Raw genomic sequence first — 26284 nt, 5'->3', positions numbered from 1 at the left:
TTGTGATCTCTACTGCTGCTTCAGGGATATGACTTTATCTTAATGCAAACCAGACCTCCTGTTACGCTCACAGAATCTTAAGAGTTTTGATTTTAAAAGTAACGCCTGCACCCTGATATTCGATGATCCTTTTGACAGATCTTTGTCACCACGAAGCTCATTTCTGGGGAATTACAATGTTCTGCAGTAGGAGGATCATGAGTGCAGCAAATGTCTGTTCTTGGGAACCCGATCCCATCTCCAAAGAAACTATTCATTTATGTTTAAATATTTACTTACAGAAACATAATGCCTGTTGTTCTGATGGATATTCCCACAAAATTCCTGGACAAGTAGTACCCAGACCAATCGGGATAGTCCTAAAAGCTAAGGAAAAAAAAAATTGTCCTCAGTTTTAGCAAGAGGGAGTGTTTTAAAAGGTCTCTGTCATAGTAATGGCCTCTACACCTTTGCTGGACTCCCAGAATCAATGCAATATGGACTGACACCCTTGGGAGTGGCAAGTCTTGAGTCATTTTAGCAAAAGAAGAATCTTTCTGAAACCATTTTATTATTTTTAGAGCTCATCTTAAGACAATCCAGATAACACAGCCTTATTGTTTCTTTTTCAGGTTTATTTTTTGTCAGCCTTAGAGCTTTTGTTCACGTGCTAGTATGGTATTTTCCTTAGGGACTGGTTTTCCTAGAAGTGGTTTAATGTGAAAGACAGAACAAAGTGCAGCAGCAGGTGATGGGGAGCGAGCGATACAACAATTGCATCAGTGCCGTTGGCTGGAGGATGGCTGTGTTGCCTGCGTTTGTAAAAAATCCTTTGGGATGTCTTGAGTAATTAGCAAATAATACTGGCATGTGGTAATAGCTAATGTCTGTGTTTTTTGTGTACTTAGCAGAGGCTTTGTTTTGCTGTTTCACTACCGCAGATGTAAATAATGAAGACAAGTAACTGTATTCCAGGCAGGCAGGCCGAGATGCAAGCAGGGCGTATCGCCCAAAGGAGCAGACGAAGCCTGTTGATCCTTACCAGCGCAGCGGTGCTCCTCGCCGTGGACTCTCATTAGCCCGTCCTGGAAAACTAACTGCGTAGCCCGTGACCGACTTTTGTCCTGGCTTGAGCAAATCTTCCCGGAGCGTTCGGGAGGCTGCAGAGCCCGGTGCTGAACTCCGAGCCGGCGGCGGTGAAGCGGGGCTGCCGGGGAGCCTTCCTGAGCCACGGGGGCCCCGCAGCTAACGTCTTAGCTTAAAGCTGAGCGGCGGCGCCGTTTCGGAGGGCGCGGGGGGAAACACCGGGGACGCTCGACGGCGTCCGGAGCGGCGCGGAGCTCTCCCCCGGCCCCGCAGGCGGGGCGGGGCCGCGCCGCCGCCGGGGTCTCCCCGCCCGGGGGTTGCCATGAAACCGAAAGCGGTTCCCGCCCGCGGGGGCGGCGGCAGCGGCAGCCAGGGGCGGCGGCACTAGCGCTTCCTCGCCGCGCCCCTCGCCCCGCCGCCGCCGCGCACGGTACCGCGCCCCGCGCAGCCAGAGGCGGGCCCGCACCTCCCGCCGCCGGCGGCGGCCCCCGCGGCCCCGTCACGGCCCCCGCCCCGGGGCGGGGGGTGGCGACCGCCGGCACAGGTGCGGCGGGGGGCTGGGGGGGGGCGGTGCCGCGGGTGCGGGGGTCACGCCGGGGCCGGGGCCGGGGCCGCGGCCGGCAGGTGCCGGGGCCGAGGGCGAGGGCGTGTCGGGGAGCGAGGCCGGGGCTGCGCGGGGCCCGCGGGCGGCGGTCGTTGGCGGGAGGCCCCCGGGGGTGGGTGACCCCCGCTGGGAAGGCTCTCTCTTCCTGCCCCCTCGACTGGGAGGGGAAGCCTGCGCGGCGCTTTTCTTTTTGCGGCGCTTTTCGGCTTAAAAAGGAGGGCCGCGTAGAAAACCTGAACTTGGTGCCCCCGGGAGTTCCGCCTTGCTGTGGAAGAGCCCCTCTCTGATGGCGCGGGAGGTCTCCTCCGGTCTCCGGAGCTGAGCCCGGCGCCGGCCCGGCGTGCCCCGGTGCGGGCTGGCAGCGTGAGCTCTCCTCCCCTCTCTTCTCCTCTCACGAACGGGCTCGCCAACGCCGCCTTCCCCCGCGATGCTGTGGGGAAACGTAGGCCCGGTGCGTGCCTCGGAGGCTGGCAGGGCTGGAATTTTGGAGGCTGAGAAGGAAACAAAGAGGCAGGGACTGCTCGGATGGACGGCTTTGCAGCGGCTCTGATCTCTTTCCATTGCGGGGAACTGTAGCAAGTATCGCCGCTGGTGTCAATTGAATTCTGCTGGGGAGGGGGGGGGGCGGGAAATTCCCCTCTGCGTGTGTGCAGGGAGACCCAGCCAGCCCTCCGATTTTCCTTGATTAACAGCACTCTGGGAGCATACTGAGGCAGCAGGCTTTGACAAAATACTTTCAACACTCTTTAGATTTAGAAGGAAACATGGAGAGCGCCTATTGTTGCACTTCTTGAATCGCTTCGCCTATTGTTAGCTTGGCAGCGCCTTCCTGGTGCCAGCCAAGAACAACTTTCCTCATAACTTCCGTTTTATAAATACAGGATGGCTGAAAGGCGTGCAATGATGTCCTAAAAATAGCTGGGTGTATTCAGGTCAGGCACGTCTCCAGACTGGCAGCAGTAACACGGTCATATTTTTAAACAGCCCCAGCTGATTCTACACAGAGCACGGAGGTTTAGCAGTGAACATAAAATTGAGGCACTCTGGGGTGCTCTCATGTAGGAGTACTGTCCTGGCTAGTATTGCATTTCATCTTGTTTCGCCTGAGGAGTGCATTGCATTGTTGCTTTTGATCTGAGCGTGAGCCGTGGTGGTCATGTGTTATACTCGGCCTAAAACTACCCAGAGTAACTTCCTTTGCCATTAGGCTGCATTATCCTTTTTATTTTTGTCACGTGGAGAAGAGTTTGCCATGGGTGAGGACCCTGGTGTGCCGGGAGCTGTGCAAGCAGAGGGCAAAACCGCAGCCCTCAGCTGAAGGGGGTTTATAGTTCAAGTCGGGAGGGAGGGAGGGACACACCTGTGTGGAAGAGCAATAGGAGGCAGTGAGACCCTCCAGATCAGTGTCATAGTCAGAAGCCAGTTGTTCCCAGCTGCTTGGCGAAGGAGATTTTACAGAAGAGATTTGAAGTAGAATAGCCTGCTAATACCCCTCCAAAAAAATCTGCCCTCATAGTACACACTTGCTCAGATAGTTAACAAGGAGGCAGTGGAGCCTGGTATCATCATTTGGCCAGAGATGAAACCAGCCCTTTTAAATCGTTGGAGGGGATGCAGGGGCAAGTGGAGGGAGACTAGAACAGGCTTTGAAAGTCAAGAAGTTTTGGTGCAGTGGGGAAGTGGAGGGACGGACAGAGAGGTGATGTGGTTATAGCTGTGGCTTAGAAAAATGATCCCTGCAGCAGCACCCTGGGTGGCTAAATAAGTAAAATATTGTATTTCAAGAGAAATGAGTGTTTGGAAAACCAGAGTATGATGGATGTTTTATTTGTGTGAGTGGACAAGAAATACTGTATCGTATAGAGTTATGAAGCAGGAGAAGTTGGTGAGATATTGTGAAGATCTAAGGCTTCAAGCCCAAGAGAGATGAAGGTTATGTACCCAAGTGGGATACAGGCTGGCTGTGTCAGGTTTGGACACTGAGGCGCTGTGCAGAAGAAGGCCTGTTGGGGAAGGCTGGAGACAGTGGGCTACCTCTGAGCCGGTAGTCATCCACAGCTCGGGTACTGGAGGAGAGGCCAAGAGTTCAGCCTATGCAGGAAGATGGACTGCGGCAACAGGGCACATCTATGAGTAGTTGGCAGGAAACTTTGGCTGAAGAGGTGTAAGCTGCTGAAAGATTAGATTCAGAGTAACATCAGGGAGGAAGAAAGAAATGCTTGTGGCACTCACAGAAACTGTGGAGGGCATGGGAGTAATTGCAGAGTTTAGGGAGGATGAGGAATGACATCCAGGAGGGGACAACATTTTAAAGCTAGAAAGCTGCTGTTGGAGACTTTGACAAAAGGAATTTCAAATGAGTGCAAAGAGCAGTAACCAGACAGCGCTTTATTTCACCCCACAGGCTCCCTGATCAGTCTCCCTAAGGAGTATAGTTTTTTACACAGCTGTCAAAGCTACGGGCCAGGTCAGGAGTTCTTCATTCTGTGCTGCGTATCGTTTGGGTCACTTTGCCACATTTCTTCAATGGGAAGCTGCAGACTTGTAGGGTGCTTGATCTCCTGGACATTATTTGTGTCCCATCTTTAAGCTAACTTATAGCCCTCTATCTTCTTCAATTCTTTGTCTGACCCTTTGATTTTATATAAATAGACATTATTTATCATCAATAAGTAGCTGACTATGGAGAGGTGTTCCTCCCTCTGGCCCTCCAGGGGGTCTGCATGAGTTATAACTTTTCTTGGGCTTCTGATCTTCTTGAGAGAGTTGGTGGTGGCTGCAGTGATACAGGTAGTTTCTTTCATCTCACAGACATGCCGTTGTCAGCAGTGGTCAGTGGCCTGCCCGGAGCAGCATGCCAACCTGAGGATGCTGCTGCAGGACCGCAGCCAGCTGGCTGGGGTACCTTATGGCCAGCGCACCCTTGGGTCTGGGCCCTGAGTTGTGGTGAGGATTTTGGAATCTCTTCTTTTGCTTTCTGGTCCTTTTCTGTCCAAGTTTCTTGGCGAATGACTGTGAAGAGTTAATATTCATGCTGTTAAGTCATCAGGTCAGTCCCTTATCTGTACCAATTTGGGCTGCAATGTGCGGTTGTTCCACACTCTTCCCTCAGCCCAGGAAAGAAGCGAACTTCTCTACCCCAGTGCATGGCTGGGCTCGGGAAGGTGAGGAAACTTGAGTCATGCATATTGTTAACAAAAACGTTGCAAAAATTTCCATAGTCTCCCCAGCTCGGTCTTGCAACAAATAAATAAGTGTGTGAGAAACTGTCGGCACCCTAAACCGCAGTGGTTTTGATATGGGACTGCCCAGAGTGCTCTACAGTTAAGCACGTTTGGGGGGTGGGCTGATAAAGCAAGTTTTTATATGTAATATACTGACATTTGCATATAGGGATTCTCTAAGGGTAAGTATGTTGCTGTGTGCTTATTTTGCAGAAGATAATATTGAAATGTAAAAGTTGGGGGCTTTTATTATTATTATTGCTACACAAATCCACCTAGTGACTAACCAAACCTCAAGGAGAGGAACAATCTGCAAAGCAGTTTTTCCCGAAGTAGTCGCTGTGAGACATGCAATGATCAGACCTGTGCTAAGTCATATGGTTTTCAGTCTTGTCCGCTATATCCATGCACTTGAAACTGGAATGTGGCCCTTACTAACTATGAAAGAAGCAAAAATCAAGGGTTTCATTTCTTAATATTGCCTTAAGACACAGCAGGTACAAACAGTTGCCAGATCACATATTCAATGAAAGATATTATGGAAGGCTACTGGGGACTATCTATAAAGAAAAAAACTTGTCCATTTGTCTGTCTTGCTGTCATTGACGTTAAACCTTGTGTGATGGCAGTTTTTTACTGAGGAATTATGAATGTGGACCTTGGTGATGCCTGAGATGCACCTTGAGGTCACTAAAAACTGTGACATTGTTCACTGCTGGGAGCAATAAAGCTAAAACTGGTGCCAACAGCGAGAGCAGGGTTGGATGCTGCCCGTGTTTAGCATCCTTCTCACATGGCATCTTGCCTGATGCCAAAAGGGGTGGTTCTGCCGTTCACCCCTCATGCCAGGTCCCTGCGCCTTGCTCCCGGCACTCATCCAGGCCCGTGGCAGTGGTGCGGCTTGCTGTGCAGCTGCACTGCTGCCTGGCTGCGGCAGCGTGCACGGAGGGGCGGCAGCACAGCTGTCAACTGCAGATCGCATTTAGAGAAGGGGCCGCGTGAAAGCACCGCTCCCAGTTCATACCTCTGTAAGTCTCCAGCCTGTCCTGTTTGATCTCATGGGAAGGACTCCTTAAGAACATATACTTTCCCCTGGTTTTTTTAGGAAAAGAAAATGGTGACAATCTTTGCTGTCACTGCTTTCCCAACAGCAAGTTCATGGGGTCCCCAATAGCATTTGGGTTTTGACATTAGCAGCTACCTTTTCAGTGACGACTGTGACTAGAAAAATGTGTGTCTGTATGTTGTCAAGTACATGTGTGTTAGAGCAAAATCCATTGAACTCATGAATTCTTGAGGCCGCAGTGGGGGGGAATTGTTTACCCCTGGAACAAGGGAACACATCAGAAGAAGGGGGTGGCCAGCCTTAGCAAAATTTGAGTTCATCCTAGTAATTTGGATAAATAACCATTGAGTTGATTCATAGGTTTCTGTATACATGCTGATTAAGTTCTTCATTAAGACTAAATCGAAGGGTGAAGGGTGTGGAAATTTAAAACCAAGACTCTCTTATGCCTTGAATAGGTATTCATGGCCAAACCAAATGAATGGTCAAAGCAACTGAAGTCCTGGATAACATGTCCCCTTGGGGCAGGGAAGGAGATGTAAACTTAAAAGCCCCAAAGACCTAGTTCTGCAAAATGTGTAATGGCCTATTATTTGTTAGGAAAAGTGAGGACTTCACTTTGGCTCCAATACACTAAAATAAAAAATACTAAAACCCATTAGTTGTCTTGCTCTCCATCCCTTATTGTTACCTCTTGTCAGTGAATTTTGTTTCTTTATGTTGTTCTTGTGCCTCTCTTCTTTCATTCTGTTTCCTAAATGCTGTTGCTGTCTGTCTTTTCACTCACCTTCATCCCCTTGAGCATGCTTGAAACTTGGTCAGGGTTTCAGCACTGCAGTTGGTGCTGGAGGAGATGGAGGGCTGCCCACAAACAATAACATGGCCTATTGCTCTCTACTCATCTGCAGAGTGAAATTGCTTAAAATTAAGATCCTGCTCCTACTCAACTTCTCCATTTGGGGTTTTCCCCAAAGCTTCCCAGAAGCAGATGGTGCTTCCTGGAGCTGTGCTCGCAGAGCACTATGCTTTCTGCAGTGCTGCCTCCTCCCGACGAAACCAGCCGTATCCATCCTTCCTCCAGAGCTGCCAGGTTCAAGGAAAGCCCGTGTACAAGCTCTTTTGCTGTTCTGATGTCAACCTGTGCAGAGGTTGTGTATAGTCAACAGCTTGACCAGGATGCACCCTGAGGACGTGAGTTCATGGCAAGGACAAAAGAATATCTTCTAGTTTAAAAAGCTTAACTGTAGAAGTGAGCTTAGGCTGCGTCTAGAAATACAACTTGGATCAATTTAATTGATCCCATAAAGAAGCAGCATGCCTTCAAATCGATGCCTTTCCCTTTGCCTGAACAGACTTCAGCGATGACTTGTCTGTTCCAGAGCTTCAGGGAAGGTTCAGGAAAACATGCAGTAGGTTGAGATGCCTCCTGGGAGGGGAGATGGAAAATGAAATAGGTTAGAAATGCTCTGGGAGCAAGCTCAGTTAAAGGGAAAAGGCTAAAGAGGGTATGTATTGCATTTACTACAAGATAGAATAGTAGCTTTCTTTGGAAAACTAGTATTTTAAATAACAGGAGACTTAAAAATTATTGCCTTTATAGAAAATAAGATACCTTACTTTAGGAGAGGGGAAAAAAGAGACTAGAAAGCCAAGAGAGGGGGCAGAGGACAATAAGAAAAGAGTGGGGTTAGAGATGGAACCCATGGCACTGCCGTGAGGGCAGCACATTTTGGTTTGAGGAAGGAGGCTGACATAGAGTCAGTGGAGATGAAGGCTGCCAGGAATCCTGTGTGCACAATTAAGTTCAGGCTACAAAATCATTAGGGTTTATGGCCACTCAAATTATTACAAACCCAAATATAAACATTTATTTTCTTAAAATGGATTTTATCTCAGTTGGAGAGTTCTGGTTTAAATGCAAAATCCCTATGCAGCCTGTAGCGTGAGTTGATGTAGTCGCTCTGTGACCGAGCCAGTGCCGTTTCCTCCATGAACCATCCCTTCGCTTCCTGCAACAAGTGGGTCCACCTGGGCTCATCAGGGCTACTGTGGAGGGATTCACAGGGTTGGACCTGGGTTTTCCTTACGTCCTTACGTGTTTTGTGCTGCCCATGTATTTTTTCTTTGGTCACATCACTCACCACTTTTGCGAAAGGTGAAAACGCCTCTGTATCTTGGACAAAAACTGTGAGAAAAGTTCTTGGTAACTTTGTGTTGCTCCAGATGGTAAAATCTGCAGTCCCTACATCAATGCAGTAAGGGAAGATATTTTTCAAAGGCTTGCCTTTTGTCCTAACACTTTTAAAACATTTTTAGACATGATCTTTTCAAAGCTACGTTGGGGGATTTCCGCTCCCTTGCTGTTTTAAAACGCTTGTACTCTTGTTTTAACCACAAAGCTTACGCTGGCGTGAGCTCTCTCTCTCCCTCTCATTTTCTCCCCATTGAGGACCAGCTACAGTTTTCAGGTATGGCTTTACCAAAATGTGTCTCATTAATGCCAGCAGGAGCCTAACGTTGCTAGAATTATTCCTCATCTCTGAAGGGTTCTTCAGGGGTGAACTGTGGCACACAGGGGTGTCAGTGGCACAGGGCTGCAATGGGGGAAGGCTGCAGACCTCAAAACATCTCAGGAACTGAGTTCACTCCCTGAACCGGCAAAGCAGTGCTGGGGTGTCATAGGGGTGAATGGTGGTGCCCTCTTACCGAAATTTCTGTTGGTGCTCAGGAAGGTGGTAAAACATCCAGGTATTGCTACAGAAGTGATGGGAACAAAGTTATTTTCTAGCTGTGAATGAGATTATTTTAAGGCAAAAGTTTTCCATATTACTGTAACAATATTGTGTTGATTACGCGTAGAGAGATTTCTTGATAATACAAAAACAATTAATGATTAGGAGATCCAGGGAAAAGAGTAGATGTAGCAAATAAGCCAGCTGGCTGTAAAATCAAAACTACTTCAGCACCAGACACACTTCGTTAGATGTAAGAGTGTATTTTTTTAAACTTTTTTTAAAATGCTATCCGTGTTGTAATCTATGCCTTAAAAAACCAATGAAGTCTAGTCTTATGGGGGTTTATTGTAATGCTTGACTGTAACTCTATGCAAAGGAAACCCTACTGTCTTACTCTGCTTAGTGAAAATTTGCCTATGGAGATTAGCAAATTGATGCTTGCTTAGTAAGGTTTTACTGTGCTTTGAGAATAAGGTAATACTGGAATTTGAATTGGATAATATTGTCTATATACAAAAGAAAACAAATTTGTTCTGCTGCCCTCTGCAGCAACATCCCCTGTGGGGTTGCAGGCACATATCCAATAGGAAATTATTACCGTTAGAAATATTTTCTTCTGGCTACCAGCTGGTCACTGCACCATGGTTTTTAAGCTATTAGGACAACAGCAGAACAGTTCCTGAGACTGACTTGCTGCCAGGTGAAATAGGAGCAAGCCCTGAGTGTTAGTGGTGGGTCTGTGTTGGTGCAATAGGGGATCCTTTCCCTTTGCAGCCTCTGGGCTGGGGGGCCACAAATTATGCAGCCGGAGTCCTTCTCCCCCACGGCAACTCTGTAAGTGCATTTTGTTGTCAGCAGTCAAAGTGTTGTAACTCTTCCTGGGTTGGAAGGGACAAGGATGTTCCCTCAGTGAGGTCAGATGTCATCATCTGCTGTTTTCACATAATCTGCTGTATCTTAAATATGTATTTCAAAGTGTATAGATATTTTTAGTCATTCTTTAGCAGACTCCGTTGCCTGTTCCACTCCATATGTTAAGAGTTGGGGCATATATTTCTTGTCCCCAAATTGCAGTGTTTTTGTGGAGGACCTTATATTAGTAGTAAATCATATAACTTTGTTCTTTTAATTCAAAAATACTGGAGGCAGCTAATCTACCTAGTTTATAAGGCAGCTTGGAGGGCGTCATTTTAATGCAAGGTATGTTCCCCTCCATCATATTTCTGCCTGTCATCTCCCAATGAACTGAATTGATCTTAGACCTCTAAATTTGACAAAACTTTCCCCACTGTGACTAAGACAGGCTTCCAGTTCTGATGTACCATAAAAGGTAGATAATTTTCAGAGGGAGGGACAGGGCATCCTCTAAGGCTTGTCCCTACCAAGTGCCTTTGGGCAAAGGAATAGAGCTGAACTGGAGCTAGGTGTATAGGAACATAGGTATACAGCTTTTTTTCTATGCCCTGTTGTATGTATTTTATGAAAGCATGATAAGTAAGGAATTGATCACAGTGCTTTTTACTGAGCAATACCCCAGTCCTGGAGGGGAGCTGAGCATTACCGTCCCCTCATGCAGTGAACCTGGCAGAAGCCGTGCTTTCAGCCCCTATTTGTTGGGCAGCAGCAGGACCAAACTTGTCCATGTGTGATAACCAAAGTTGTGATAACAACACATATTTTCCCTTCTCAGTCTAAAAGATGTGGTGGCATTCAGTGCCTGTGTCTCGGGTCTGCCGTCCTGGAGGTTTTGGTGCTGCAGCCTGCTGTAGTGGTGTGCTCATAGCTCATGGGGTAATCTGCTGACCTTTTGCAGGGGCTTGGCTTTGTGTGAGAGAAAACAGGAAAAACACGTTGTCTTTAAAAAGAGCAACCGCATTATAGGGATGGTTTTCTCTATGTGCAGTAAGTATGTTTTCATGGCTAAAAAAAAGTTAATCTGTCCACAATAGTTCAATGTGATATTAGTGTTGCACGCCGCTTCTCTCAATTCTGACTGCTGGTGGCGTAGATAGGCAGCAGTGCTGCTGGAGGGGAACTGTTTGAACATGGCTTTAAAAATGTTAATGTAATTTTATATTATATTAAGTCATGCCCATGCTGATTTTTCTTCTTATTATCATGTTCTGCTTGTGTCTTGCTCAGTTTCTGAACAGCAAGATATACTGTGTGGAGCATTTTAATGGAAAATGTTTGGGTGCAGTTTGGTGTGGTGGTAGTTAAAACAGGATAGCCCACATTTAAGAAAGTTTATTGTTGTTATGAAAATTCTCCCCCTTGGATTATTTCCAGTGAGGTTAAAGCATCTGTGTACAACACCGTTATGTAAAGAGTTGTTCCAGAAGTGTTTTGCATGTGCTGCTGTTGGTGCAGGCAGGGCTGGGATGCTGAAATGGTAGGAAGGTGCAGCTGGGAGCTCTTTGTACTGCACTGCTATTGAGCTCCCACTCTTTGGTAGCTGTTCATAGGACTTGGGCTTAGCTTCTAGTGACTCATACTACTTTTTTATGTGCGGTCAGAATTAATTCTATTTATTTCAGTATTTTGAAATCCATTTTTTTTGACGTGTAGATTTTCACCATCCATAGATTGGGGTATTTTTTGTGTGTGTGCTGTTGCAGTGGAGTTGCAATGAAAATCCCTTTGCTGCATGCATTTTGTGTCTGCCACAAGAGCATTGTCATGCAGCATGAACCTGCCACTCTCTTTTAAAACAGCATTACAGTTCACATGCATGCTGAAATATTGTAGTGTGTGCAATAAAGGACGCCTTCCCGTTGCTCTTAGCTGTGAACAGGCAGAAGTGAAAGCATACCTCTTCTCCTAAGTGGGCCAGGCATTAGCGTAAGCAGGAAATTGATTCAGTTAACCATTGGCGTGCTCTCCGTGTCACAAAAAAGCACTTTTTCCCCTGACGGTTTCCCTTTGGTTTCAGTTCCGAGACCACGGGCGCTGGAAGCCAGAAGTGGACGAAGAGCTTCTGCAATCCGCCCTGAGTCACCGGTGGGCACTGGGACGGGAATTACACGCCACCTGCGATGGTTTGGATTGCATCCCGCCGAGCGCTGGCCGGCGGTAGGTCTGGCGGTAGGTCTGGCACAGGGCTGCCTTTCTCGGCTCCTCCAAGCTCACCTCCCCAGCTGGTTCACACAGGCACTTCCCCAGCTTGGGTGAAGCATCACCATCCACAGGCCCTCTCCTGGAGCAGCCCATTTCCTCCAGCAAAGCAGCTGCAAACCCTGCAGCAAACCTCCTGCAAGGCTGGCAGTGGTGGCAAACATCCCCAGTCTTCTGGGCACCCGGAGGTTTCCGTTCTGCCCTCTGAGCAGGCAGGCTTGCCTTTCACCTGAAGTGCTCTTTCCTGTGCCCTGAGGTGCCCTCAGCTGTGCAACAGGCTCCTGAGCGAGTCTGAGGTGCAGGAGGAGCTTTCATAGAGATGCTGAGAGTCTCCATTTTTAGGAATGGGATCTGGGTTGGGTGCGTCATGAAGGTGTTTAAGGATATAAAGGCTCTTGCTTCAGCAAGATAGTTGGAAGGCATTGTACCACAGCAGAGTGCTCCTTGCAGAAAGAGATGGGAACGAATGTGTTTGATTTGATGAGCAGCGAGAGCTCTGAAGGAGTTTCTGGATGGGATTTTGGGCTGGTGACTGTGTTTCTTCTTAATACATCCCATAACTTCGTTGCCTAAAACATCTGTAACATTGTTCACCCCAGCTGGAAGTACTTCTGGAGTTAAGGTAGAACCTTAAAGGCAAAACAGGTAAAATGTGGATTTTTTTTTTTTTTTAGTGTGTTTTTACACAGTGTGGCATTAACTTGCTAAACCATACTATCAGGTGATACAAGTCCAGGAGTGTAATAGGACTCAGGAAATTGGATGCCATGTAAATGGGAGAGAGCACTAATAAGAGAGAGGAAGGAAACATGTTTCAGGATTCTCACCAACGACAGAATGAGTTGGTAGGAAATTTGTCCTGTAGGTAGTCTATGCTGTGGAAGTTAACAGTGACAGCTGTCTATCTGCCTTTGAAGCAGCAGGTGCGCTCTGCTGCTGGCATCAGCTACCAAGGCAGCCCAGGCCCAAGGCTGGTGATCCCTTGGGCTGCATTTGGGCGTCTCTGGTTCGTGTGAGGAAAATAGAATTGCTCCTTACTAAGCGTCAGAGAACCGGGAACCCCATTTTCAGAGGAGAAAAGGTCAGCTGTATAAAAATGAAAGGAGTGACGTGGACAATCATCTCTGGTTTGAAGCAGAAGGCTGTTCATTTGGAGGGACCGAACAGGGTAATTTGCAAACTCCAGTTGGAATAAGTCTTTACGCCTGGAATATGATTAGGGCTTGTATTCCTGTGGGCTACCGACGTTAGATGGCCAGTTGTGCTGAAGTCTGACATTCAGCCTGGTGGAGGGCAGGGAGGCTCTCACAAGCTGGGCAGGTAAATACTGCATACAACCACGAACAAGGGTGTTGAGTTACAGGAGCACGCAGATGTTTGCTGTGAAATACATTTTCGTTGGTTAAATGCTTTGGCATGTTTTTGAATCAGGTACTTCATCTGTCTGCAGGATTTCCTCACCCAGTATGGGATATTAAAGTAGAAAGGAAAATGGATGCTGCTTTCTGACGCCTAATCACTGCTTTCATGGGCCAGGAATCCATTGCAGCAGGGAGCTAGGGCAGTATATCAGTACTTGGCATACTGTTTCATGCAAGCCATGAGGTTATTAATGGTGATGTATTGGCCCTGCTTCCCTACGAAAGCAGCGGATACCCTCAGTGACCTTACAGGAGCTGAGTCAGAGCTCTCGGAGAGGTGCTGATGCCAGTAAGAGTGACTCGAGTGACTGACAGGGTGGGTGGTGCACGCAGAGGTGAAGTAGCGTCCCACAGCACAGCTATAAAATTGAGCACTTCCCCTGTGAAACAATGCGAGACCTCAGGTGCATTGTGCTTTTGTACACATCCTGTAAGGAAAAAATGTCTACTGAATGCAAAGCCACAAGAAATGAAAACGAGAGTGGCTCTAGGTCTCGAGCTACTTGCAAAAAAAATACTGCAAGATTGAGGGACTGGTGGCAAATCTCAAGGTTTGTGACTTAGGGCTGGAAACAAATGTTGCTGGTTTTTCCTATTAGAAAATTAACATTGCATTCCTGTGCTGTGTATGAGCTTTGGTAAGTTGAGAGAAAAACTTACGTTGCTCTTCTGATTGCAGTCTTGCTTTTCTGTCTTTTTTTTTTTCCACCGCTTCTTTCAGGCAGGATTAATATAGCCAAGAACTTGCACATAATTAAGTAAAATTTTGAAAAAATAGGATTAGAGTTTACTGCTATAAATGAGTGATCAACAGGAAAAAGAAAGATGTCAAGTTAAGAGGCTTTGACTCCTGTAACACCTAAACTGAAAGTAAAATCCCCTTGCTGCCTTTTTTTTGTATGCTCCTTGCTGTGAATCACAAAGCTGTCTCCTGCTTTTGAACCAGTGCAATGAACTTGTGAAGTCATGTGGGTGGGCTCTACCTTAAATGTAGACTTCCCTGGCAGACATTAGGGCCAAGACTTGGCCTCTGCTTTCCCCAGCCATGTCTGTGACTCTTGTAATTTTTTTAAAACTAAGAGCTGCTGCAAGAAAATTTAAAAAAACATAAACATCTCTATTCTGCAGAATAATTTTCAGATTGTGAAACTCTTTTCCAAAGAAGCATGCTTCGATGCTTGTCGTGTAACCATCGTTTTGTGGTTCTCTGAGCATTTTGTTGTTCTTCCATAGTTGGCGCTGCATTTACCTCCGAAATCTGTCACATCCTGCTGCAGATGACAACCCTCCCGCAAGCGGCAGCCTGCTGCAAGTGGTAGCCAAGGCAGCGTGGCTGCCAGTGAATATTTGAAAGGAATCCCCGTGTCTGGTTCCCAGTGCAGCTCCCATGGCCTGTGACGAACCTGCTGCTCTCTCGGGCATCTTCACGCGCCAGAACTCTGCCAGCACCATCTCTCTGGACTTTGAGCCTGATGCCGACTACAAGTTTGTTGAAACCTTAGAAGACAGGTACAAGTGCGCCTACTGCCACCTCGTCCTTCGCAATCCCCACCAGACGGGATGCGGGCACCGATTTTGCCAACAGTGCATTCTTTCTCTGAGGTCAGTGCAAATTCTTCCTGCGTCTACAAGCTCCCTGTACTCCCCTTCCTAAAAAGAAGTCAATGCCTTCTATAAATCAGCAGTGAGTGCCATAATAATAGTACTGATCTGACAAAACGCTGAAGGAGTCAATGGAAAGGCTCTGCTGGACTCAATGTATGCTCGGTGTTTTAAAGGTGTCTTTAAAGACCTTACCCAGTGCTGGCGAGGAATGCTTTGGTAACTGCAGGGAAGAAATTGTCAATGTAAGCTTAAGCACTACTGTGTGAGATGCTGTTTCAGTCTGTCTGTCTAGCATTGTGCTGTTCAGATTAATTTGTTGCATTAATGTCTCTCAGTACTGGCACTGGTGGTTAGATTAAGCTGTTTTCATTTGCTTCTGTACAATTTCTTTTATTTTAGTGGAGTTATAAAACTGATGTTAGTATTACCTGATATTACAGTCAAATCACAAGGCTGCTGGCATCTATCTGCTTGGGATTTACCTGCAGGTACAAATGAGTTTACCCGGCAGACCTGTCTGGAAATACATTACGTACTGTTTGGTGTACCTGAGGGCAGGATTTGGCTTGGGAAGGCTGCAGAGAAGCCTGATGACGTGGATGGATGTCGCTATTTACCTTTTATGAATTTTAGATGCTTTGTGTTTGCTGCTTTCTCTCTCTGGGTTGCCTCCCTTTTGCACTGCCTCTATAAGTGTTTTCCCATCCTTTATCTTAGGACTTCTGGAAGCCTTTTAAGACAGGAGCCCTTAGATCTTCTTTTACTGGCGTAGCAAGAAGTGTGCTGCTTGCACAAGGCAAAGGCTGGGTTTAATGCACACGATGGGATTTTTTCAGATATGATATTTGCAAGCAGCAGGTGGCCAGAGAGTGACAAAGGCCTCTTAATTAAAAAACATCAACACTCATAGGACAAACTCTGCTTTCTGTTACATATTCACTGTCGCAGCTTAATACCCTCTTAGAGCTGTGGGCAGAATTTGGCTGTGTAGTTGCCAGACAAAAATGTTTTCAAAGCACTTTTTTGGGTTTTATGGTATCTAGTACTGACTTCTGCCAGAATCAGATTCTAGCATAGCCCAATTTCATAAAACAAATCAAATTTTCTGTGGGTTAACATGAATCTTCTTTTGATCTAGAGAGTTGAATGCAGTACCCACTTGTCCTGTCGACAAAGAAACAATAAAAATGCATGAGGTAAGTGGCTGTAGTTTTACTTCAGCAGTCAACATCTGCATGGAAAAAGCAAGACAGCTGAGAACAAGGTGGCTCATAGTCTGTTAGTCCTCAGGGGCAGAGCAGTTTTTGTCTCTGAAATGATGCTAAGGGAAGCAGTGTATTCAGTGATGCTCTCCCAGAAAGGAAGTATGGCTATAGAGCTAAAGCTTTATTTTATACCTCATGTTCTGAAGTTATTTCATTTTAGTCCTCTGTATTTCCAGTAACGTTGAAGAGTTTCACAAAGTTTTAAATCTTCTCTAGTCTTCAGATGTTTGGGTGGGGTTTTTTTAGGGGAGAGTTTATTGACTTACTTTTTAATGCCCCATCTTGCTGGGGAATCTTTTTTATTTGATTGTCTTTGTTTTGACTTGGTTATAATTTGCTACCTTAACTATTTCCATTATATATCATTAACCCTGCAGACTTAAATTTACTTTTTGGTAACTTTTTAGAGGAAAAGACAAGTTCATGCTGCTTATTTGGCAAGCTACTGATTTTTTTTTTTTTTTTGTAATGGTTTCGTTTGTCCTTATTTATATGCCACAGCTTGAAAGTATGCCAGATACTTGGTCCTGCCAGAATGAATTTTCCAGTGAAATCAAATGTCTCCTTCCTCTCTTTCTGCTATTGCTGATAGGAAATTACAATTAGACTTTCTATGTGATTTTCATCTTTCATTTGTTGTCTTCTCCTTTGTGCAAATTTTTATGGCAGTAGTGCAACAGTGAGCAGCTTTATAATGCTCCTTATAGGAAGATCTCTAAATAAGACTGAAAGTTAGCTCTGGGGGCTTAATTTGCTTCTGCATACACAACTGGGAACAGTGCAGTTTCTCAGAGTCTATAGAAGGGGTATCTCAGCATCGTCTCCATCCCAAAGGCAGGCTGCACTGCTTGAACATCAGAGGAGTGTGCACAGAGCTGGTTTGGTCTTTGGGGTCTTTTAGCTCCAGCTGCTTTCTTCTAGATACAGGCAGGCTCTGGGAGCAGTTTTATAGCTCCTGAGCTACTAATCCTGTTGGCTGTGGGATGGATCAGCATATGTGGAATAACTATATGGGGAAAAAACCCTATGCTTATTAGAAAATTCATATTTTTAATATAAGTTTTCAATATGAATTATCAAGAACCATACTCGCAATTATGGAGTCTACACTTGTGTGCTTAAAAGATTTGTTGTGACGTTTTGCTTTTTTATATTCTTTATAACATCCTATGTGACTGCGTATGAAGGTTGGCTTGCTTCCTTTACAGGTATTCAAAGACAACTGCTGTAAAAGAGAAGTTCTCAACTTGCATGTGTTCTGCAAAAACATTCCTGACTGCAATTCAAAAATAATTCTGGGACGATATCAGGTTAGTTTGCTTGATCAGTTTTGAAGCCTTTGATTTTCATGCAAACTCTGTGTATTTATGATAAGCTGAATTCCAGTGATTGTCTTCAGACTTCAGAGTTACTGTAGCAATGTGGTTTAAGTACAAAGATTATGACTTAGCTATACACTGTAAGGAACAGATGTTAAGCTCAAAATATTATGGCTGTTAGCTTGTTCCAGCTTTGCCTTAGGTTATTTGTTTAAAAAGAACCATTTGCTTTATGCAGCTTTAGTATATCCACAGAGTCTACACATACCTTCTGTATGCTTAGGTGCCGTGTAATGGTTGATTGAAGAAAACTTGCCAAGACATATTGGCCATTTGGGCCTTTATTGAATGAAAAATGGAAGTCATACAAAGGAACCTCCAAATTTTTACGTTCACTTTAATTTTGAGGTTGGAAAAGGAGAAAGTTTATGGAGGAAAGAGTATTTGGAATTTTGTTTGTTACCAAACTGCTAAATGTTTCTCTGAGTCTGTTAAGCACCTGCAGATGCAATGACATACTTTGGGGTTTAATTTGCTGTTGCGTGTTGCAGGAGCACCTTCAGCAGTGTTTGTTTGAAAGCGTGCAATGCACCAACGATGGATGTGGTGATCAAATTCTTCGGAAAGACTTGAAAGAGCATTTGAGCCAGCACTGTAAATTTCGAGAAGAAATGTGTCAGTACTGTAATAAATATGTGGTGTTAATTAACATAAAGGTAAGATTATAAAGCATTCCCTGGGAATCCATAGCACGTGTTTCCTCTTAGTGTTGCTGAGTGAAAGGTTTCCAGCATTGCAATGGGGCTTAACAACTCCTGAAACAAAATTTGACTGAGTAGCTGAAGGATAAAGTATAATAAATGTGCTTGCTTTAAATAACACCAATTACTGTTGCTCTTATGAACAACAACGTGATATGGGACTTGCACATGTATGTTTGGGATTATTCTTTGCATAGCTTCCTCTATGTATACTACTTTAGAAAAATGCAAACCATTGCCTTGTTTTGTTTCTTTTTCCCCAGAATCATGAGAAAAATGACTGTCCTGATTATCCTGTGCCTTGTCTCCAAAACTGTTCACAAATAATTCTGAAAAAGGAGGTACTATTATTTTTTTCATATACTGTGACTCAGCAGATCACACACATTTATGAAAACTAAAAGTTATGTTGCAGATCACATTGGCCTGTGCCAATAAAACTTCATTGCACTAAGTATTTTCTTTGTTTGGTCCTAAAAGGGATATATGTCCCATCTTACAAGTGAGGTGTTCAGTCACTGCAAACCATTGGCATTTTGCAGTATGGAAAAATATCTGGTTGGCTTATTGACTCTGAATACTCATTTTCCTGTTTATGTGATCAGTGGTGTCATGACATTGGCCTTTATTTACCCTTTAAGCAGGCATTCAGATTTTATCAGTGCAGCAAGTTACTTAATATTTATTTCGTTACAAGTTTCTTTTATGTTAATGTGTGCAGATTGAAAAGCACCACGCAGTGTGTCCTGAGGCAGAAGTGGATTGCCCATATAAGCAGTATGGCTGTCTTGTAAAGGTACTGTTTTATAGATCTTGTTTGTACCGGGACTGGAATTTGTCTCCCAAACCAATTGGAGTAACTAATCAAAATAACCAATTTTTGTTCTTTCACAACCATTTCTAGTATTGGCTAAGATGCTGTCCTAGAGAATCAGGACTGCCATTCCCTCACTTTCAAAGCACAGAGGAGACGTTTTAAATGCTTGCATCAATGAATTTTTTACTAACAGCTTCAAAAATCTGTGTATCTTATTATTTTATTCTTTCACTTCCCCCTCTGCCTCACTAAGGTTAAAAGAGGGAAACTTGCCGAACATGAAAATGGTGCCCTGAGGGAACACATGCTGCAGATTTTAGACAAGAACTCCCGGTTGGAAGAACAGGTAAGTCATATTTAACGAGCACTCTTGAGCATTTCTTGGCTGCTTGGAGGACAATACGAGATTCTGCATTTGTTGCCTGGTTTAGCTCAGCTACGTTTTAAAAGAGTGTTTTTATCATCTGTGTACTCCTCAAAAGTCAAAATAAGCTCTTCTAGTGAAGTCAGTCAATTAGATGGAAACCTCTCCGTGCTCAGGCACGTATATTCTCCACCAAGCACGGTGGGAGGCTCATTGCCATCACTCACCCCATTTGCTTTCGGTCTCTGCTTATCATTGATACGAGGGTTGGAGATAAAGCATTTAAAAGTTTCAGTGGCCAGTCAGATTACTCTGAAAAGGAGCCTTTAGATGCCCAAGTCACCCCCTCTGTAGAGGCAGCACAGAGTAGTGCAGAGGCAGTTGTAAGCACCTTTCCACTTGTGATCACTTCTGTGGCTCCCAGCTGGTGACACTGGGTGTATGCCCAGTCCTGCTAAGATGTATGCATCCAAACTGATGATTGACTTACTCTTCTGCTTATTTATGCTAAAAATAAGTGCCTCAAAATGCTACAACTTGAGTTTGGAGTTAGTACTACTCACTGACTCATCTCTTTTACTGGCTAGATCCTAGTATGGGGGGGGGGGGGGGGAGTATATACATACACAGAAACAGATGTATTATCCCCCTGTAGAGCTGAATGGATCATCATGATTGGGATGAGAGATACAAGTCTCTTTGCACCTGTTGCCACACAGATCTATTAAAGAGTATGTCTCCTTATGTTCAGTACTTGCCAGTGCTTATCCACGAATTGTGAATTAAGTAGTGCTGTATCTTGCTAAGTTAGAGGTTTTGCATTGTAAACTTTTCCACTTTCTCCTATGTAGTCACATATGTCTTAATTTGTTTGTTCTATATTTTTGGTGTGCCTTAGCGTTTTTACTCTGGTTTTTTCCATCTGTAGATATCTGACCTGTATAAGAGCCTGGAATGTAAAGAGATTAAAATCCAGCAGCTAGCAGAGGCCATTAAAAAGTGTGAGAAAGAGTTCAGACAGTTTACACAACTGTTTGGTAAAAATAGCAACTTGATGGTAAGCACACAGGTGAGACATAATTTTATCTTTTTTGGCCAATTGCTTTCTTACATCCTGAAACGTGTTTATCCAGTAGTAGTTGTCATTAATAGCAGGGCAATAACCAATCTCCTGGACACTTCACAAGCCTTTCTTGTTTTTTTAGAATACACTATTGTCTTTTCATTTTAACCAATAAAGAAGTTTGGATATCTGATCTGGGCAAAAAGAACTGTATAAATCCTCATGGCCAGATCCCCATGGCAAATATGCAGGTGTAAATTTGAATAATAGTTGAATGAAGTGATGCAGTGCAAATGGATCTGAGTAAGGGGTGGCTTCTCAATCACTAAATGCCAAATTAATTGTGAAGGAGCATTTGGATATGTTCCTAAGCCAGCAGAGTACTTTTGAATGCACCATATAATTGATATTGCTGACATGCTGAAGGCTTCTTTATCTTATTTCAAATGAAATGGCTGATTTTATGAATGTCTCTTATCTCTGCTTCCACCTTCTTCCAATGGCATGAACTGGGAAGGCTCTGGCCAGTCATCTGGATAAGTCTGCACGCCTGGAATCGCAAGTGAAACAGCTAATACAGATGGCAAACCAGCAACAAAGCAAATTAGACTTGCGACCCCTGTTTGACACAATTGAACATGTAAAACAGAAGATTGCCCTGATGGAGACATACGATCAGCGCTTGGGTGTGTTGGGACTTTCAGTTCTTTTCTGCACGGGTGTGGGTTTTTTGCGGATTTACTGGTAGCTAAGTAGAGGCTCTGGTGCTACAGTCAGTCAGTTGCAGCTCTTTGCCAGAAAGGACTTTCTTCTTCTCACTTTCTAAGACCAAGCTGTGGTGCTGTGTGTGCTGCGTACTCCTGCCTTCCCCTACTCCACAATGTCTCCTGAATTCCTGTGGCACTGCAGGGCCAGAGAGCTGGCCTTGGTCAGGCTGGTGCACTGTGGTGGAGGCAGGGGTACTGTCCAGTCAGGCATTAAATCTGGTTTGTAGTTACCGAATTTCCTTACTCAACTACAAGCTGCAATTACAATTAAAAAAAGTTAACAGTAACAGCCTGTACTCAGCAGTTCAGAATTGTTAGCTCCAGTCCAGTTGCTCTTTGTATCCAGTGCTCTGACAGTTTTATTTTACCAGATGTTTCTCTCTTCCCTCCCCCCCCAGTTGTTTTGGAAGGTCAGTCCAGCAAACACGATCTCCAGATCAATATTCACAAAGCACAGCTCAATAAAAATGAAGAACGGTTTAAGCTTTTGGAAGGCACATGCTACAATGGGAAATTAATCTGGAAAATCACGGACTACAAGATGAAGAAAAAAGAAGCGGTGGAAGGCCGTGTCCTCTCCATATTCAGCCAGCCCTTTTACACCAGCCGCTGTGGGTACAGGTTATGCGCAAGAGCCTACCTGAATGGGGATGGCTCAGGAAAGGGAACACACGTCTCCCTCTACTTCGTGGTGATGAGAGGGGAGTTTGACTCGCTGCTACCGTGGCCTTTCAAGCAAAAAGTTACACTTATGCTTTTGGACCAAAGTGGGAAAAAAAATCACATCGTGGAAGTCTTTAGAGCTGACCCTAACAGCAGCAGTTTCAAAAGGCCGGATGGAGAAATGAATATTGCCTCTGGATGTCCACGCTTCGTGCCACACACAGTCCTGGAGAACACAAAGAACACCTACATCAGAGATGACACTCTGTTTTTGAAAGTGGTTGTGGATTTAACCGATCTGGAGGAATTGTGAAAAGCGTGCCCGATCCATGTGACTGCTTTAAACATTACAAAATGTTTTCTTGGAGACTACTAGCCATGCAATAGTGAATTGCCACTAGTCAAGCTACTGATAATGTTTCGAGGCTTTTGGACTGCATAACAGATAATGAATTGCCAAAGCATCAGCCTTTCCTTTTTTAACCTTTTTTTCAAGACTGCGTTTTTAAGGCAGCTAGAAGTCCAGTTTGATGCGAACATGCATTCGATCCAGACTTGGCTCAGTCCAGGCTGGGGGGAATGCTTGTCTCCCATCACCAGACTGGTGTTTGGAGACGAAACTCCTCCAGTAAGCCCCCTGGAGCCCAAGCAGGCCTGTGGGCTCCCATCCCTCACATAGAACTGAAGCCATGCCCAAGTGTGCAAGTGCATTTCACTTGTCTGAAATGGAAGCATTTCAACATTAGCACATTTGAATCAATGTATCTTGATCCCTCCATCTCCTGGATTTTTGAAGTGGGGAGAATGGCTTCAATCAGGCAGGGAAAACATTTGCCTGGGATCTTGCATCTTTTTTGTTTGTTTGTTTGTTTTAATTGTTTTTTTCCAGAAAGCCCAGAGGAAGATGCCAATGCCTCTTAGCCTGGTATTTCAGCTGTATAGAGTACCCCCAGGTCACAATAGCTTTGTTATGTCCTTTCCGTTCCTGCCTAGTGCCTTGGGACTGATTTCCATTGATGGTAAACATCCACAGTCCCCATCTGAAGCCAAAAGAAGCTGCAGGCACTTCTCACCTCTCAGGACATGGCCAGAAGCAGGGTACTCTTGGCTGCACTGCTGGAAGAAGGGGTGCAAAACTCCTGTACTTGTGCTCCCACACCTGCACAAAAGAGATGTTTTCTGGCCTACCAGCTCTACAAAAGACAGGAAGAGCTTTGGATATCTGCTTGGGAAAAGGTCCACGTAACATGCACTGTTCCCCTCTGCTAGAAATTTGGATGTTTGGGAAAGAAGGAGGAAAATGGGTTAGGGAGTGAGGTTGCTGTAAGAACCCAATTCTCACAGGTAGTGCAGCTCTAGTGTTTGTTAAAGGGCGAGACAGCCGCTAAGTAACAATGAAGTGCGTCTGAATATCTTAATTTTTATCGCAAGTTCCTTCCATACTGCAAGGGAACGTGTGCATTGTGCGGGGTTTATTGGAGACGCACTAAAACCACCAAGATCAGGCACTGAGGAACAAGTGACAAAGAATACACGTGCCTTTTTAAAGCCTTTTGGGTGCCTGTAAGAGGGATGTAATTTTGCACACCCGGTCATTTTATTACAACAGACAGAATTTTGTGTGTCTCTCATCTCTCACAGATCAGGTAGTGAAACACCGCAACGTTATCCATTGCTCCTGCAGTCCACTGGCAGAGCAAACCCAGAGCTTGTCAAGAGACAGCAAGAAACCAAGCTGGGTTTAGACTAAGAGTAAACTAGGCAGGATAAAAATCAAAATGGGGCACAGACTGCAACGTATAAGGTAGAAAATTCAAGAGGGCAAATGTGGCAAAATAAAAAATGCCCTTTCTGTGTGGGATGTTGAGATCAACTGAAATAATACAATTTGGGGATTGATACCAAGACAAAGGCAGAATACTGTATTTTATATCTGCAATCTCATTGCTAGGCACTTACTTTCCCACAGGGTTTCTAGGATGTAATTCAGACACAAATATTTTCAAATTCAGGGACAGGAGGGAAGAGACCTTAATTATTGGTACCTTACGGCGACTTAGCACATCTGAAATGTTCATTTTGATTTAGATGTCCTTTTTGTTGTAAGATGTCAGGGAGTACTGGCCCACTGTAGGGGCTTTCCATGTTCCCAGGGACAGATGGTGAAGAATGGATTTTATTCTCTTGTATGGCCATGACTGACTTTAAGACTCACTTCAGTCTCATTTTGGCTGTACAACAGAGACAATTAGGCCTCATGTCCCTAATGCTTCATCACAGAAGGAGCAAGCTTGGTTTGAAAATGGTGTGGCATTCTAGGACATCAATCCTGAGCCTCAGACGTGGACTTCATGTCAATTATTACTTTAATATTTGTCATGTAACTTTCAAAATGGCACAACTTGTATAATAACCACTAATAACTGATGGAAACATACCACTCACGTTTCCTGGAACTCTCCAGTATGTTGAGTGTGAAATACAGAAAGCGATGAAGAACTTGGAGAATCAAGGGAGGCAAGAGGGAAAGGATGTGGTCTGTATCCTGTCAAATTCCCAGCCCTCTCCGCCTCCACCACCCCAAGCGTAAAATGGGGATAATAATACTTGCAGGAGTGTTAGGACTATTTAAGTGTTTGTGAAGAATTTTGAGCATGAGAAGAGCTAAGTATTATTAAAACTCCATTTCTAATTGTTCGAGTAGGTGATGGAGCAGTGACGTGGATAAGTGTTTAGTGTGTTCCTGGACAGATTTTGAAAGCATGTTCAGTTTTAGCCAATCCATACTGCAATCTCTCCTCTACCTACCAGTTGGGTTTAGGGTTTTGCCACGAATATTCCTTTTAACATTTTGAAGCACAAATGATTCATCCTGGGTAATGGAAACATCCCTTTTGAAATACTGCCTGTTTTATAAAGAATTAGTTGAGAAAATTTTTTTAAAGACAACCGTCTTTAAATTCGTTCTTTTTATTACAACAATTGAGAGATTTATGTTAAAATTCTCAGTGATTTTTACTACTTGTAAACAGGATTTTAAATTTCATCCCATTCCTAATAAAGAAAAAAATGTTGTATCGCATGAATTGTTGGGAAGAATTTTGATGTTGCATGAAAAACACCAAAAAACTTTTCAATAACATTGTACTGGGTAAGTAACCAAAAAAGTGTAGGGTATTTCTACATCAGCATACAGTATGTTTTTAATGTATTTATTGACAGTTTGTAGTTGTTTGAATATCTCTTACTACAGGCATTTTTCTAGCCAAATGTCATCACTGTATACGTAAATTAATGTAAGAATAAAAAAATTTACCATCCTTCTGGAATGAGTGTGGCATATATTCCTTTTGGCTGGATTTAAGTAGACTTTTTAGAAGGATATGGAGTACTGGATATTTGTTTACAATCAAAAAAACCCCTGACACTGCTTTAGATTAAGAATCAATGTGCTTCACAGATATATTGGTTTATACTTGAATATCATAAAGCAGCTGCACATAGAAGTTCAGTAAATTCTAAGCTGAGCTAGATCAGATGAAGATCCATGAGGTCCAAGGATATATCGGAATCATAAGCGGACGTTATTTCTGTTTGGAGGGGGTTTGGGTTCAGCTGAGGCGGGATTTGTTTCAGTTTAGGCCAGTAACAGCGTCCCGTGATTACACTGTGCTTGACAACATGGTATTTTAAAAATGGGAATGGAAAACTTGGCAGTCTTAAGCCCAAAGTGTTGGAAATCAGCTTGGGAAAAATGTTAGCGTCTGACTCCCATTCCTCTGTGAGAGTTCAAACACCCACTCAGTGCTACAGGGTGTCCTAGCTCCGTAAATATGGCACGTAGGGCGGAGGTGATAGACGGCCTTGGCACTGTGCTGCTGTGGGCAGTGTGAGAGCTGCCTTCACACTGTGGGAGGGAGTGGGAAACGAGGTCCTAGGGCAGGACTCAAGCTCTCTTAGTTGCTTTACAGCCAACCCTGCTTGGCTCTCATCCATGTGTGTGGAGATAAAGACATGCAGGAAGGCCATGTCCACATACTGGTGCACAGCAACAGAATGGCGGGGGAAGCTTGGGCTTTGCAGGGGTCTCCATTGCAGGAGCCACAGCTGGACCTGGCTCACCCAGCGCTGTTCCTTGGGAGCTGGGGGAAGTCCATGCACTGGCCCACAGCTCATTAGGGCTAATTGCAGAGGGCACTGAGCAAAGGCAATGGCCCACGCTGGCCAGGCAAGGTGGGCAGTGTGGTGAGAGGCCCTGCAGATCCTGCGAAGCACGAAGGAGCCTTGTTCGGGACAGGTTCCTGTGGCAGGAGCCGTTCATTTTTTGAACAGGTACATGGAGTAAGTCACTTGCTTCAGTTGCAGGCGAGGTTCAGCAAAGGCTTCACGACACCCATTTAAGCTCAGCTCAGCCCACGGGCTGGGAAGGGG

At 44.8% G+C, this 26284-nt stretch overlaps 1 protein-coding gene across 12 annotated transcripts; it reads left to right on the top strand.

The window, feature by feature from the left end:
• Nucleotides 1–1286: 1286 nt before the first annotated feature.
• TRAF5 (TNF receptor associated factor 5) lies at nucleotides 1287–25182 on the top strand. Of its 12 annotated transcripts, none has more exons than XM_052806858.1 (13): nucleotides 1287–1609; nucleotides 11627–11766; nucleotides 13955–14099; nucleotides 14463–14831; nucleotides 15973–16030; nucleotides 17308–17409; nucleotides 17970–18134; nucleotides 18443–18520; nucleotides 18901–18975; nucleotides 19250–19342; nucleotides 20289–20429; nucleotides 20941–21109; nucleotides 21589–25182. In XM_052806858.1, exons 4-13 carry the CDS (start codon nucleotides 14617–14619, stop codon nucleotides 22164–22166), a joined length of 1674 nt encoding a protein of 557 aa, XP_052662818.1. In that variant the 5' UTR covers nucleotides 1287–1609; nucleotides 11627–11766; nucleotides 13955–14099; nucleotides 14463–14616; the 3' UTR covers nucleotides 22167–25182. The 12 variants fall into 12 exon arrangements, with proteins under 12 accessions (XP_052662818.1, XP_052662816.1, XP_052662813.1 ...); XM_052806856.1 differs by having other exon boundaries at nucleotides 13951–14099; XM_052806853.1 differs by having other exon boundaries at nucleotides 11627–11778; nucleotides 13951–14099.
• Nucleotides 25183–26284: the final 1102 nt, after the last annotated feature.

The sequence above is a fragment of the Harpia harpyja genome, chromosome 13 (genome assembly GCF_026419915.1).
Source record: "Harpia harpyja isolate bHarHar1 chromosome 13, bHarHar1 primary haplotype, whole genome shotgun sequence".
In the NCBI taxonomy this organism is placed as follows: domain Eukaryota; kingdom Metazoa; phylum Chordata; class Aves; order Accipitriformes; family Accipitridae; genus Harpia; species Harpia harpyja.
This window is presented reverse-complemented; position numbering and strand designations above follow the sequence as displayed.